Source organism: Nicotiana tomentosiformis, chromosome 1 (assembly GCF_000390325.3).
Source record: "Nicotiana tomentosiformis chromosome 1, ASM39032v3, whole genome shotgun sequence".
Lineage (NCBI taxonomy): Eukaryota > Viridiplantae > Streptophyta > Magnoliopsida > Solanales > Solanaceae > Nicotiana > Nicotiana tomentosiformis.
In genome coordinates, this window is record NC_090812.1 from 79,000,372 (window position 1) to 79,015,687 (window position 15,316).

Here is a 15,316-nt window from a genome sequence, read left to right on the forward strand (position 1 = left end):
ATCTTGATATGATATCGATAAATCTATTTTGGAACGCTAGTAAGGTAGTATAATCTTCATGCCATTTTTTTCTTCTTTTGCGAAAATTGAAACGAAGCAACTCATTACTAATGTCTTAGTGATTGCTGGAATGAGCTCTTATGTTACATATGCCATATTTACAAGAGGAGAAGAAAGAGGGTGAAAAGAACAAGAAACGGGAACTACACTTTGGTTGTATTGACCAAAGTCTTTTATCCCTTTCTATAACAAGAGATCTTGGCCGTTCATCATTACCAAAGTCTTCAGATCACAGGCCTTGATTTAATACAGTTGTAACACTTAGAGACTATTTCTAGATACGTGTGAGCATGTGAAGTAAAATGTATTTTCTTTATTCTTTTTGTATATTCTGATTAGTTAGTTAGAGTGGTACAAATTAGAGTAGTACACGTAGCCTAGCATAACAAATTTAGATTATTTCTTCTTGTATAAATACATACTCTATTCGTTTCAATTTATGTGAACTTATTTGATTGGGCACGAAGTTTAAGAAAAAATGAAGATTTTTGGAATTTGTGGTCCTAAACAAGTCAAAAAGGGCCCCAGAGTATTTGTGTGGTTATAAAAACTTCTCATTAAGGGTACAATTGTAAGTTTAAGCTAAATTATTACCAAATTTAGAAAGGGGTCATTCTTTTTGGAACAGACCAAAAAGAAAATAGGTTCACATAAGTTGGAACAGAGGGAGTATGCAACTGTTAATAAAATTACATAGAAAATTTTCACAATACTGGTTTCTTCTTATTATTTCATGGTATCAGAGCAATAAGCTAGATCCTTCAGTTCTTCATCTCCGCTTCTCTTCGTTTTTCGATGTCAATTCTCAATCATGCCAGACACCACTTAGACCAGCTTGGTTCAACCTGCTTCTGGTGGATCTACAACAATTGATCCAAATCATGCTTACTTCCTCCATCATCTGATACACCGGGTATGACCCTCGTCAATGCTGCCTTCGATGACAAGGGGTTTCAAGGGTGGAGAAGATTAATGCTAATAGTACTTTCAGCAAAGAACAAAATAGAATTTATCAATGGAGCTTGTCCTCCCCCAGCTGTCACTTCTAAGGAATACCAACCATGTAGTAGATGCAATGACATGGTGACTTCATGGCTTCTCAACTCACTGTCCAAAGGCATTGGGGATAATGTGATCTACTCAAAATCAGCGGATATATGGACCACCTTAGAGCACAGGTTTGGACAGTCCAATAGAGCTAAACTTTATCACTCGAGAAAGGAATTATCAAGGTTAACACAGGGAATAAATGATATAGCAACTTACTTCACAAAGCTCAAACGATTGTGGGATGAATTAGACTCACTCAACTATGATGTAAAATGCAATTGTCTTTGTGTTTTATGAAGGAAAACAAAAATTGGAGAAATCATTAGATGAGGCTAATTCAATTCCTAATAAGACTAAATGATGAGTATGGACAGGCAAGGGTAATCATTTTGATTATGAACCCTTTACCAAACATCAACCATGCTTATTCACTTGTTTTACAAGATGAAAATCAAAGAGAAGTTTATGCTAATCCTCTTATTTCTACTGATTCTTCTTCTTTCATGGTAGCAAATCAAAATAACTTTATAGGGTATGCAAATTTTTCATAAAAGAATGGGAAGCAAACATAGAGAACCTATGGACACTAACAAAAACATGGAAACAACTCCCAGAAGGTAACAAACACATCTCAAAAGAGTTCAACTTTCAAAGGAAAGAAAACCAAATTCAACCCAAATGTGTCTTGTACCCATTGCAAGAAGGTAGGACACACTATGAGTGACTGCTACAGAATCATAGGATTTTTAGAAGACTTTGAATTCACTAAAAGAAATCAAATGCAAGTGAGGAGCAATGGGACTTTCTCAATAGAATAGGGATATGACAATAACAACAATTATAATGAGACCATTAACCATCACCTTTCAAAGGGTCAATTCAGCCAACTAGTCCAACTGATCGAATAAGTTAAAGTGGCAGAATATGGTATAGAAATCAATGCAAATGTAGTGGCTAGTACTATTAATAAGTATTCTGGTTCATGTTTTTCAGTTTACAATTCTTCTACATTGATTTAGGAGCCCCAAAACACATGTGTTTTGATTCAAATGCTTTTATATCTTTGTCACCATTTCCTGTCCCTTTACATATAAATCTGCCAAATTCTTTTAGGGTTACTGTCACTCACATAGGCGGGATATCTATTCTTCTTGATTTCATCTTAGAAAATGTGTTGCATGTGCCTAGTTTTATATATAATTTATTATCCGTTAATAGGTTCTGCTTTCAATTTCACTCTATTCTCTTTTTCACTTCTGATAAATGTATGTTGCAGGCCCCTTTAATGAATAGGGCTCAAGTTTTTGGTGATGTAAGGGAAGGATTATATATCTTGGAGCCTAGTGGAGTTAGGACTTCTTTAGAAGAAAAAATAGTTGCATCTTTAAATCAAAAAGTTTTTAGTCAGTTTTCAACATTGTTTCCTTTTCTGCAAGTGCAATTTCTGATGTATACCTCTGGCACATTATATTAGGGCATTTGCCTTTTTTCATCAATGAAGTAACTCACTTTTATTTTATTTTCTTTCAATTCTTAATGCTTCTGTGATATATGTCCCAAGGATAGACAAACTAGAACTCCTTTTTCTTTGAGTCATATTAAACCAAAAAGGGCATTTGAATTAATTCATGTTGACACCTAGGTACCTTATAAGGTACCAACTTACAACAGAATTAAATATTTTTTAACTATAATGGACGATTATAGCAGAGGGGCTTTGACATTTCTAATAAGTACCAAAAGTAATGCATTTGCAATTCTGAAGAATTTTTAGTAATAGTGGAAATGTACTTTGGAGTGAAAGTACAGAAACTTAGGACTGACAATGCCTTTGAGCTTGGAATAGGGTCCCAAGAGGCTGCTTATCTTAAATATTATCAAACATCTTGTGTGGCTACCCCTCAACAGAATGTGATAGTTGAGAGGAAGCACAAGCATCTTTTGGAGATTACCAGAGCCTTATTGTTTCAATCTAAACTTTTCATTTCTTATTGGGAAGAATGCTTGCTAACAGCTACATTTTTAATCAACATGTTACCTTCTAAAGTGCTTAAAGGGAAATCACCTTACTTTATTTTGTACAAACATGTTCCTACTTATGATTCACTAAGGAGTTTTAGGTGTCTTTGCTATGCATCTGCTCTGTGTGGTGGAAGAAGTAAATTTGAGCCAATGGCAAAAATATGTGTATTTTTAGGCTATCCTATATTCCAAAAGAGATACAAAGTCATGGACTTGGAGATCAAGAAGATCTCATTCTCAAGAGATGTTCACTTCTATGAGGATCTGTACCCCTTTGCCTCTCTTAACCATTTTCCATAACTGATCTTCCCTATTATCATGACCAATGACACTCTGTTATTTCTACACCACATTTTGATTCACCAGAACCTCTGGCTTCTTCCCCTCACTCTACTCCACCTTGCACATCACACTCTCAACGGGTCTCCGGAACACCTTCTCCCTCACCTAAAAGATCACACTCCATTTCACCCAACCTATCACTCAAACCTCAAACAGTCTCCAAAACACGTTCACACTCACCTGTTCCTTCAACCTCTACATCATAAATGTCTATTTCTATTCCTGAGCCTAGAAAGTCCTCTAGAACATACAATGCACCATCCTATCTAAATGATTATGTTTGTAATTCTGTCTATCTAACTGATCTCACTAACTCTTTCTTCTCTGCACCAATTGATCCACCTATTATGCCCTTCACTGCTCTTTCTCTTTCTAATCAGTCTATGATCAACTCCACTTTCTATCTATCTGAACCCATCTCTTACTCATAAGCTATTTTACACCTTGGGTGGAAAGAGGCAATGGCCAAGGAGTTGGAAGCACTTGAGGTTAACTAAACTTGGGAGGTTGTACCTCTGACCAAAGGAAAGGAAACACTTCCTTATAAATGGGTTTACAGGGTTAAGTACAAATCAAATGGTTCATTGGAAAGGTTCAAGACACGTTTGGTTATCAGGGGATATACACAAAGGGAAGGAATAGACTTCAATGAGACTTTTTCCCCAATTGTCAAAATGACAACAATCAGAGGCCTACATGCAATTGCAGTCAAGAAAGATTGGAAAATTTTTCAATTAGATGTCAACGATGCATTCTTGCATGGTGACTTACAAGAAGAGGTTTTTATGAAATTTTCAGCACGCACAACACCTCCATCCCAATCATGTTTGCCTTTTGAAAAAATCCTTATACGGACTGCGTCAAGCCTCAAGACAATGGTATGTGAGTCTCACAGCTGCCATGAATTTTAAGGGGTATTCACATTCTCTCAACGATTATTCTCTTTTCTTTGAAAAAACAAAAGGAAGAACCACTATTGTTGCAGTCTACATTGATGGTCTACTAATTACAGGAGATGATTCTAGTGAACAATTGGACCTCAAGTTGTTCCTCAATTCAGAGTTCAAAATCAAGGATTGATGACGTCCAAATTGACAACTAAAAAGTAAATGGACACGGTCGCATGCAATATAATTTATCCAACTATGAGTCGGGGTCGAATCCCACATAGAACAATATATAGGCGATTAGGCGTGTAAGAGAATTATCACTTATTATGCTAAGCCAAACACTTAGAAATATTTTGAGAAAATATTTATAACTAATTGCGAAAATATAAACTACCCTAAAAGGCAAGTAAAATGATCAATGACGACAAGCATGGATGCATTGAAAATTACACTCAAGTAACGATCCAATATTATTCACGATTTTATAAATATGAGTGAGTTTATTATTAATTAACCTCGGGTAATAATTCTATATTAGCTTCTTTCGAAGACTAATAAGACTTCCTAATTGAATTATCCCTAAAATATTTAAGAAGTTAAGCACACCCGAATATGGCTACAAGTAGTTCAATCCTATTCCTAGGTAGAATCTATAAAGTGAGAGATAACGCCTCAAGTTCTTGTTAATTAATCTTTTCTAACCCCGAATTATTTTTTTCAAAATTAATTCGAAGTGAATGGGTGAGTCCTAGGGTTAGCTAATCCCTTTGGAAATATTCAATAACAAGATTAATTAAAGAAACAATATCTCAATTCACAATAAATAAAAATTGTTTAATACATAAACACAACAAGGTATTTAATCCATACTTTAAATATGAATATTCTCATAAATAAGATTTAAATGCTAGAAAAAATACTACACACTTAGATATTCAATACAAAGCAAGAAAATGAAGAATTGAATATAAATGGGTAAGAAATTCTCAACCAAAAACTCCAAATCTTCAAGACCCAAGTGTGTGTGCAAGAATCCTAACTCCAAAAGATGCCCAAGATGTGCAGAGACTTTCAAAGGCTGCCAAAGATGCGTTTTCAATCTTCTAGGTCGGTTTGGAATGAAGAAAATATGAAATGACATAAGTGTCCAGGTCTGAAGCCCATTGACCGCACCTGCGGAAGTATCCTCGCAGGTGCGGTTCCGCAGATGCAGATTCCTGTTCGCAGAAGCGAAAATTGGTGGAAGTGGCTATTCTGCAGAAGCGGCAAAATGAGCGCAACCGCAGAAGCGGTTTGTCTAGAGCAGATGCAGTTCCAGACTTACACGCCTCATTCCGCAAATGCGGCCCTTTTTCTTGCAGATGCGAGACCGCATATGCGAGATCACTGGAAATATTTTCACTTCTTTTACTCTTTTTTTGCACAATTTCGCTTCATTTGATTTCAACTCTCTTCGAGACTTTATTTACCTGAAAATCTAGCAATGCACACCATAAATTACCTCATTTTATAATTAAAGGATACAAAAACTAAAGAAAAGTGACTAGGATAAGGGGTAAAATCACCACTTATCAACACCCCAACTTAAAGATTTTGCTTGTCCTCAAGAAAATCAAAGCCAAATACTTAATAAGGCTCTAACAATTAAAGCTTAATTTGCATTGCTATCATCTTCAAATCATATTCTTCAATTAAGCACAATACTTATGGTTTTGGTTGGTGCTAATAATTAGGCTCAAGCATGTGAATTTCAACTAAAAAACTCCCTCATCTAAAACAATTTCAAGAATGCAATAGAGTTTCAAAATAACCAAGTGACAACAACCAAGCCTCAAGAAGTGACTCAAAAGCACTAGTCTACTACCTATGCTCAATTTATACAACTTGAAATTTATCAATGTCACCAATCTATCATAATCCATGTGCCCTCACAAGAAAGAAATTTCCAAAATCACCATATTTACAATAATGACACAAGGGACAAATGCACAAAGACACTCACTCACAACAAAGAGTTTCAAGTGTTACACAATATCATACCATAAGCTTGCCCTTATTTTAATTTGCCGCCTATTCAAGAACATTCGGTTGGAGATCTCATAAGGACTTTTTAAGCTTGTAACGTAGGGTTAGGGAAGGGTTAGGATAACCATTTGGGATACAAGTGACTACACCCTCCTTGAACACTACTCACATTTGTCTTTCTTTTTGCACTTTGCTTCTTTTTAAACCACATAGTCCTTATTGACATCTAGTTGCCAACATAGAACCACCTTAAAGTACCTCTCTAATTTTTTCAAGACTCCAAAATATTTATTTTATTTATTATATATATATATATATATATATATACACACACACACATATATATTTTCTTTTACTTTTCTATTGGAGCTTGAGCATATTCATCTAGCACAACTTTGAGGTATTTGCTTCTACACACAATGTACATCTTCACCATTTTTTAATTAATACCAACATCCCCAACTTAGGCTTTTAGCCTCATTCTCAACATTCAAGGAGGGACGGGTTTAAGAGAGGAAATTATTTCACAAAATGGTAAAGGTTTGTAATGTGTTGGCCAAAGAAAAGGATAAAGGCTCAAATAGGATTAACTAGTGATAATATTTATACAATGGTAGGCTTGAAAGGATAAAGAGAGTTTTTTTTTCAAAGATCACAAAGAATGCCTAAGGCCATCCCTCCAACCAAACATAATTAACATTGGCATTGAAAGACCAACCGGTCAAGTTCTAGATGATAAAAGTAAACACAAGAATTATTTTTGACAAAAACTAACACACATGGCACATGAACTAATCAAGACAGATCAATTTCACTTCTTATTAAGAACAATTAGAGCAATATCATGCCAACTAGTGCGCAAAGAGTCACAAAATGAACCAAAAAGTTATTACAAAAATTATTCTTCCCCATGCAACTTACTTTTTCAATTTACAACCAAAATTTGGAGGGGTATCCTTAATTCACACTTCATATACAAGAGACTAATTTTATTAGTACCAAACAATCCAAAAGTCTTCACATACCAAAACAAGACTAATTCCCTTAAGAAAATCTTCACGTCATCTATCATAGTGAAAAGTTATCCGGTTCAACACAAAAATATTCTTCGGGAAAGAACCGTAGCATAAAAAAAACCCAAGAAAATTTATTTCAAAGTATATTACTATTAAAGAGATAAAAATAATATAAACTAAAAATTACTAAAGAAAATAGAATAAAAACTAAATTTAATAAAAATAAAATAACTAAAAACTAAAGAAATAAAAATAAAAAAACTAAAAACTACTACAAAAAATAGATAAGTAAAAATAAAAATAAAAAAATAAACTAGAATAAAAAAAAATGACTAATCACGCAATTATATCATCAATCACAAACTACCCCCTGCAAAGGCACATGATAAATAATAGTAGAACAAGCCCGGCAAGGGCACACCATATCTATACAAAAGCATAAGCCCGACAATAGCACAAGTTAAGTATCAATGTACAAATAAAGCATATTCCCTAAAGCCACCCCCCAACTAAAAACATTGCAGTGTCCTCATTGCACAAAATTAAGATAAAACAAGAGTAGTTTGAGGGTCTCCGTGAGGTCTGCATCAGACTAGCAGACTGCGGGAAAAAGCTAATCACTGCCGTGTGGAGCTCTCGGCCTCATCATCATCGGTAGCATCAGTATCAGCATTAGCATCAGCAACACTCGAGAGGAAGGAATACTCTTCACTATCATCTTTGTCTTCGACTGGTATCTTCCTATTCGGCTGCCCCCATTTGAAGACGACCTTGATGCCTCTCCACATCTTGATCATGAACTTGTTCTTTTTTATTTATTTTTCTCTTTCTCCTTATGGAAATCAACCTGAAGATCTATATGTGCCTTGGCTATGTTGCCATAGGCTTCCTCGAGCCTGGTAACAGAAGCTGTCAACTTCTCTTGCGACTCTGCTTGCTTCTTCTGGTTCTCCAGGTAGATCTTCATTTTCTCCCTTGTAAAATACTTTGGTGTGGGCTGGGAGTGTGAGGGCCCACTAGGGAGCTGTAACACTAAGTCACGGATAGAGACAAGCTGTGAGTTCAGCATCCTAAATGGCCCCTCAGGCAGGGCTGTCTGTGAAAAAGACTCTGGTCCGGCAGAAGTGGTGACTTTCCTCTTCTTACTCTTTACTGCACTACCCTCGCCCGTTACTCTCAACAAATGAAAGGGTTTGTCGGCTGGTAGCTAACGATCGGTGCTACGTTCCTCAACAGCAGCCCGCTTGCACACCTCTGTAATTAGTGAAGGGAACATCAAGCCTGGGCTGTCATTTAGCAAATACTCTTTCAGCTCCTACATGATATAATGGCTGACATTCACATGAATGCCCTCTAGTATGCATCCAATGATCAAGGCTCTGGTGTATGAGACATCCGAAATATTTTCACAGGGTGATACTCTGTTGCAGATGATGTAAAGACACATTTTGGCTTCAATTGTGAAGTTGATAGACTTCAAGCCCTTTCTCTTGTTTGCCCATTTTTCTTTCTTGTCTGCTGGATAAAGTTTGAAAACTAGCCAATCTCCGTTTGAGCAATGATTTTTTTCTAGCACCAGCTCAAGTGAATGATCAGGCAGCCCTAGAATGTCATTGAATTGTTCAGTTCCAAACCTCACTATTTTTCCTCTGATGGTGAGTTGTGGGTCGTTGAAGTTTGTACGCTTTATGTTTGCATAAAACTCACGAACCCACTCTTCATTGGCCTTACATGGAGTAGGAATGAAACACGACCAGCTGGAGGTTTATAGATGGCCATAAAATTCTGGAAGCAATTCGGCCAATTTATCCTCAGAGATTCCTTTTTCATGTACGACCTTCTTTGTAAAAAGGTTGTCATAATATCGGCGCTGACAATCAGCAGACATGAATCGGTCAGTGTTGAATTGTTCCGCCTAAGTTTCTTCCTCAATTTCATGATGATATGTAGCACTTTCGTGTGTGTTTTGGTCCATTTTTTAAGCTTAAAGTATCTAAAAATCAAAATCAAGTTAGTCGAGGATTATAATTATGTTTAGAAATTCAAAGCAATGTAATTAGGCCAAAGAATCAAGCCAAATGGACCCAGGAAGTAAAAGTTGTAGAGCTACTGATTTTTGCAAAACAACACAGTTACCGCACCTGCGAAAAAACAATCGCAGGTGCGAGCCCGCTTCTGTGAAATGTCTGTCGCTTCCGTGATTGCCCTACCTGACCAAAAATCCCATCTGCGGAAAGGGCATCGTAGGTGCGAGGTCGCAGGTGCGGTCCTGCGTTCGCATCTGCGGTACTCATCAGAGGGTTCATAGGCCTAGAAATTTTCGACTCTTTTCACTTGTAAGCATGATTTTAGCACATAATTTATACTCAAGAATTCTAAATTAGTGAACTACATGAACATACGACTTGATTAAACCTGATTTTACAGTACTTAACACTAAAATTTCCTTTGGACAATTTGTCGAACACTTAGCGAGCACAAAGTGAGTTTTGATTCTTTGAAGCAATTGGGTATTCAGACTTTCCCAATTCTTTCCAACAATAACAACACACAAAACTACACTCAACCAATGTCCCTCACTCCGAAAACTAACATTGATAATAAAATAAAATAAAAAGAAAAACTGGACTGTGGGAGTTCGTCCATTAAAAAAAAATCAGAGATGAAGAAGAAGAAGAAAATAAAAATAGAAGAGAGAAGTAGAAAAGGGAACTGAAGATGATACCTATGTTGCTTTGTGTGTGAGAACTTGAGTGTGAGTAGTGGTGAAGAGCAATAGCGTGAGAGATGAGAGGATTTAGATTTTTGGGGAAGGAGGGTATTGAATTTTACCTGTTAGGGCACATATGGATTCTTTCAAATTACCCAGCGAGCCGCATCTGCGCATTTGTGACCGCTTCTACGATCACGCGTGTGCGGTTAATAAATCGCTTCTGCAAACCTTCCGCATCTGTGCTTCAATTTGTGCTTCTGCGATGACGCATCTGAGCTGCAAAGTTCTGCAAATGCGGTTGAACCAGAGTTCTTGTATGCATAGCTGGGCAACTATTGTTTTGGTTTGTTTCAACACCTCAAACTACTTAATTTATTTCCAAAAAATCTGAAACTTTGTGGATTAGTCAAAAATAACATATTAAACTATTCTAAAATAGAAAATTTTAAAAACGACTAAAAATTTGAAAACGATGGATTGCCTCCCATCAAGCGCTGCATTTACCGTCGTGGCACGACGCGAATCAACTTTACCACTTTTCTCGCCACTTGGGCGATATGAATTGGGCACCTAACTTAGACTCAAGTTTGTGACCACGAACGGTGGGGAGTGGTAAGTAGATCATCAAGCCAAACGTCAATTGAGGAATGTCATTTTGCCTTCTTGAATATGCAAATTGCAAAATGTATGGCTCTTATTTTTATTCTTTGCACTTCCATATGGATTCGCACAGCTCAATTCCCATATCACCATGCAATTCCAAAGTTGAAAAATTCTTGAAATGTGACATCAAGCCTCCAAATTGTAATTCTTTCCGGATTTTGACATTCTCTTGGTCCCCCGAACTAGAGTCATTTTCGATCACATCTTCAAATTGTTTAGTTGACTCTAATTGCATATTTTTCTTGGCATCATTAACAAGCATGGAGTCGATTGGCGGATATTCAATTCTTGATTCCTCAAATAAAGCTCACTTTCTTCCCCGAAGTTGGACTCTTCTTGAACTCTCTCCACACTCTCAAGTTGGTGAGCATAGTGAGCCTCAACCAATATTTTTATTTAATTTTTCAAGGTGCGGATATTATAATCATTTTGAGTTAGTACTTGTTTCAAGTCCTCGAGTGCGAAGTTGTGCTTCTCCTCATTTTCGAGAATGGCCTCCAACATGAGCATCATCCTCTCATTTTGAGCATTTGAGAGTTCTTCTTGGTTTTGATCAAGTGCCAAAGAAGGATTTTCGGCTTCAACCTCTAAGGAAGGTTCTTGGCTATCATTCACTTCCGAGGCTTTTTGGACCTCTAAAGCTTCAAGCATTTCTCCCAATTGTGAGTTTAATCTTTCAAGCGCCAAATCATTTTGGAGACTATTTTCCAAAAGCTCCTCCAAGGCATTTTTCTCTTTATTTCCTCCTTCAAGTAGGCATTCTATTATGAGCTTGAACTCTCCATTTTGACCATTCTCAATTTCTTCCACTTTCATATCCCTATAATTATCATCACAAAAAGTAGAATCATCATAGCGGGGGTTCGAAAAAAGGAAGGACAAATAAGCTCAATTATCCCAATGTCCATTTTGACTACCACACTTATCACAAATACTCCACTCATGGGTTTGAGATTGTGCGCACAATCCGGCCCCGGGAGAATTAAAATAATTTTGCCATGAGTGTAGTCCTCCACAATAAGGACAATGGTCATCAAAATATGAACAACTACCATCCGGCCAATTTTCATTATGTGATACCATTTTCAAAATTTATGACAATAAACAAGAAAATTAACAAGAAAAATAAACAAAGATTAGAAAATAATTACACAAATATTCACAAGTTCGGACCAAAGCACTTACGCTTTTTTCTCAAACAACTAAATTCGCCAAATTGTCCCCGGCAACGACGCCAATTTTGATGAAGTCCAAATCCACTACTGAAAAGTAAATGGACACAGTCGCATGTAATATAATTTACCCAACTATGAGTCGGGGTCGAATCTCACAGAGAACAATATATAGGCAATTAGGCGTGTAAGAGAATTATCACTTATTATGCTAAGCCAAACACTTAGAAATATTTTGATAAAATATTTATAACTAATTGCGAAAATATAAACTAACCTAAAAAGCAAGTAAAATGATCAATGGAGACAAGCATGGATGCATTGTAAATTACACTCAAGTAACGATCCAATATTATTCACGATTTTATAAATATGAGCGAGTTTATTATTAATTAATCTCGGGTAATAATTCTATATTAGCTTCTTTCGAAGACTAATAAGACTTCCTAATTGAATTATCCCTAAAACAATTAAGAGATTAAGCACACCTGAATATGGCTACAAGTAGTTCAATCCTATTCCTAGGTAGAATCTATAAAGTGAGGGTTAACGCCTCAAGTTCTTGTTAATTAATCTTTTTCAACCCCGAATTATTTTTCCCAAAATTAATTCGAAGTGAATGGGCGAGTCCCAGGGTTAGCTAATCCCTTTGAAAACATTCAATAACAAGATTAATTAAAGAAACAATAACTCAATTCACAATAAATAAAAATCGTTCAATACATAAGCACAACAAGGTATTTAATCCACACTTTAAATATGAATATTCCCATAAACAAGATTTAAATGCTAAAAAACATACTACACACTTAGATATTCAATACAAAGCAAGAAAATGAAGAATTGAACACAAATGGATAAGAAATTCTCAACCAAAAGCTCCAAATCTTCAAGACCCAAGTGTGGGTGCAAGAATCCTAGCTCCAAAAGATGCCCAAGATGTGCATAGACTGTCAAAGGCTGCCAAAGATGTGTTTTCAATCTGCTAGGTCGTGTATTTGTGGATTTGGAATGAAGAAAATGTGAAATGAAATAAGTGTCCAGTCTGAAGCCTGTTGACTGCACATGCAGAAGTATCCTCTCAGGTGCCGTTCCGCAGATGGAGATTCCTTCTCCCAGAAGTGAAAACTGGTGGAAGTTGCTATTCCGCAGAAGCGGATAAATGAGCGCAAAAGCGTAACCACACAAGCGGTCAAAAACCCACAGAAGCGGTTTGTCTATCGCAGATAACGATTAAATTTGAAGTGGTTTTTAAAGATACACGGATTAATTTGATATAAAGTGATAAATTAAGTTAGTATTGAACAAACAAAGATAGAATAAATTCAAACCACACGAGGGTGATAGTTTCAGTCTTATTGTAATATTTGCCCTTGATCCGGGCTTGTTATGGCCAGCACTGATGAGCAAGGAAAAAAGCTAATAGCAGAGAAAATAATAATATATTGCTTTGGAATATGTGTTACAGTATGTTTAATGAATTATCAGACCCCATTTATATAGTAGGTGAATCCTACTCTAGGTACAACTCTATAACAGGTAAAAATTCTCTGATTAACTGATTGCCGGTTCTTCATCGATACGAGTCGAGATCCCTGCCGTGATATCCGGCCGATCACGAATATTACGGCCTTCCGTTGGCCGTGCCCGATTGCCTGACAATATTCTTGGAAGTCGTTAAAGGCTAAGACCGAATCCGAACCGTGACCCCGATATTCTCGAGGGCAGGCGTCGTGCCCCCGGATTCTGACTTGATGAATCTTTTGCCTTGATCTCAGTCCCTTGTCATCATGTCTGGAGCTCAGCTTATTTTATCAGATATTGGGGGTGTACCATGAGCCAAGTTTTACCCGTATACAGATAGTCCCCTCGTTTCTCGGAGAGTAAACGACGAGAAACGACATGAGCTCCCGACGAGAAACCATTACCACCCATGTCGAGGGATATCTAAGTATGTACACTTAGCCCTTTACATTGGGCCCGGTAGAGCCGGTCATGTTAGACTTCTACAAGAGGTACAACGTGCACCTAGGCTAGATTCATCCATCACTGCGGAGGATCGTGATCCTCCTCTGATTTTTTGTGAACAAAATTGATGGGTGCTCGTTCACCGTCGATCATCTACTGCGCTTATATAGTCCCCAAATCTTCCGGGGGGACTAATAAAGCTAGTACGCAGGGCCAACAAAGCCTCTTTCTCGAGCATTAACGAGGACCGGGATCGGGGTTGGCAAGGACGTTTTGTTCGTCTGAGGACCGCCGACCTGGTACCTGTCGAATGGAGGTCGTTCCTCGAAAGGTGGAATGCATCACGTAAGTATTCCCTTTAAGCTCTTATCGTCACTTGTTATGTTGTAGCCCTTGCTCGGGTTCCGAATGCTATCCCTCGGCTCAAGGAGTGGGTCGAGGACATCGTATCACAGATGCCCTATTTCGAGTGCTCATGGCGCAAGATTTCAAAAGGTCGTTGGGAGGCCCGTTCCCATGGTAAGGTCTTCTTCCCGAACAAGTCATAGTGAATCTTTTTATTCTAAAATCGCGTTCTAGTATCCTTTACTTTCCTTTGCAGGTTTTCCTAAAAACGTCGAGCTTAGGCCTTCGGTTGGGGATGGGGACTTACCTGTGGAGTCTCCTGCTTCGGGGCAAGTCAGAGAAAAGAAGAGGAAGAGGGCTCCGAGTTCCCCGAGCTCAGAGAAAAGGAAAACACCATCTCCCGAGCATCAGCTTCAGACTTGCTTTATCGGTTGAGGGACGAGTCCGAGGGGGAAGAACCTTTTGTTTTTGTGGCACGCGAGCCGTCGCCCCACGAAGAGAAAGGGGCCATTGAACCAGAGACCCGTGAGGCTGATCTACCTCAGACCAGGGAGGTCGATGAAGAGATCAGAGTTGAGGATTCCCGGGATGCGGGAAGTGCCCCGAAAGAGGAACTTGGTATGATAGACATCACCGAGTCACCCTCGTTTACTGAGTCTATGTACAACGAGGCCCAAACTATGAAGGAACGACCCAACGAGGGGGCCCATAGAGTGGACGATCCCCTCGACTATTTTTTATGGCGTGGATTCCACCGCCACGGAGGACGTCACCGGATTAGGTGATCTAAAGGTACCGAGGAAAGGCCGTCCTCGGGGGCAGGTGGGCATTACTCGAGCCTGTGAATGGTCAACTGGTTCTCTGCCCCGAGTGTGGATCCTGGTCGGAAGCGGTCAATTATCATCACTGTTTCGGAGGATGCCTGGGTTCTTTCCGCCCCGTAGGGATAGCTAGTTACCTCCGGTGCCTGGTTACGGAGGAAGACCAAGCCAAAATAAACGAGGTAGACTCACCGTGCATGTTTAACATAACCGGGTAACTATCGATAAT

At 38.0% G+C, this 15,316-nt stretch overlaps 1 protein-coding gene across 1 annotated transcript; it reads left to right on the plus strand.

Annotated features, from left to right (window-relative positions):
* Positions 1–975: 975 nt before the first annotated feature.
* LOC138907025 (uncharacterized) lies at positions 976–2,584 on the plus strand. The gene is made up of 3 exons (XM_070196952.1): positions 976–1,377; positions 1,485–1,616; positions 2,387–2,584. Exons 1-3 carry the CDS (start codon positions 976–978, stop codon positions 2,582–2,584), a joined length of 732 nt encoding a protein of 243 aa, XP_070053053.1.
* The last annotated feature ends 12,732 nt before the right edge of the window (positions 2,585–15,316 follow it).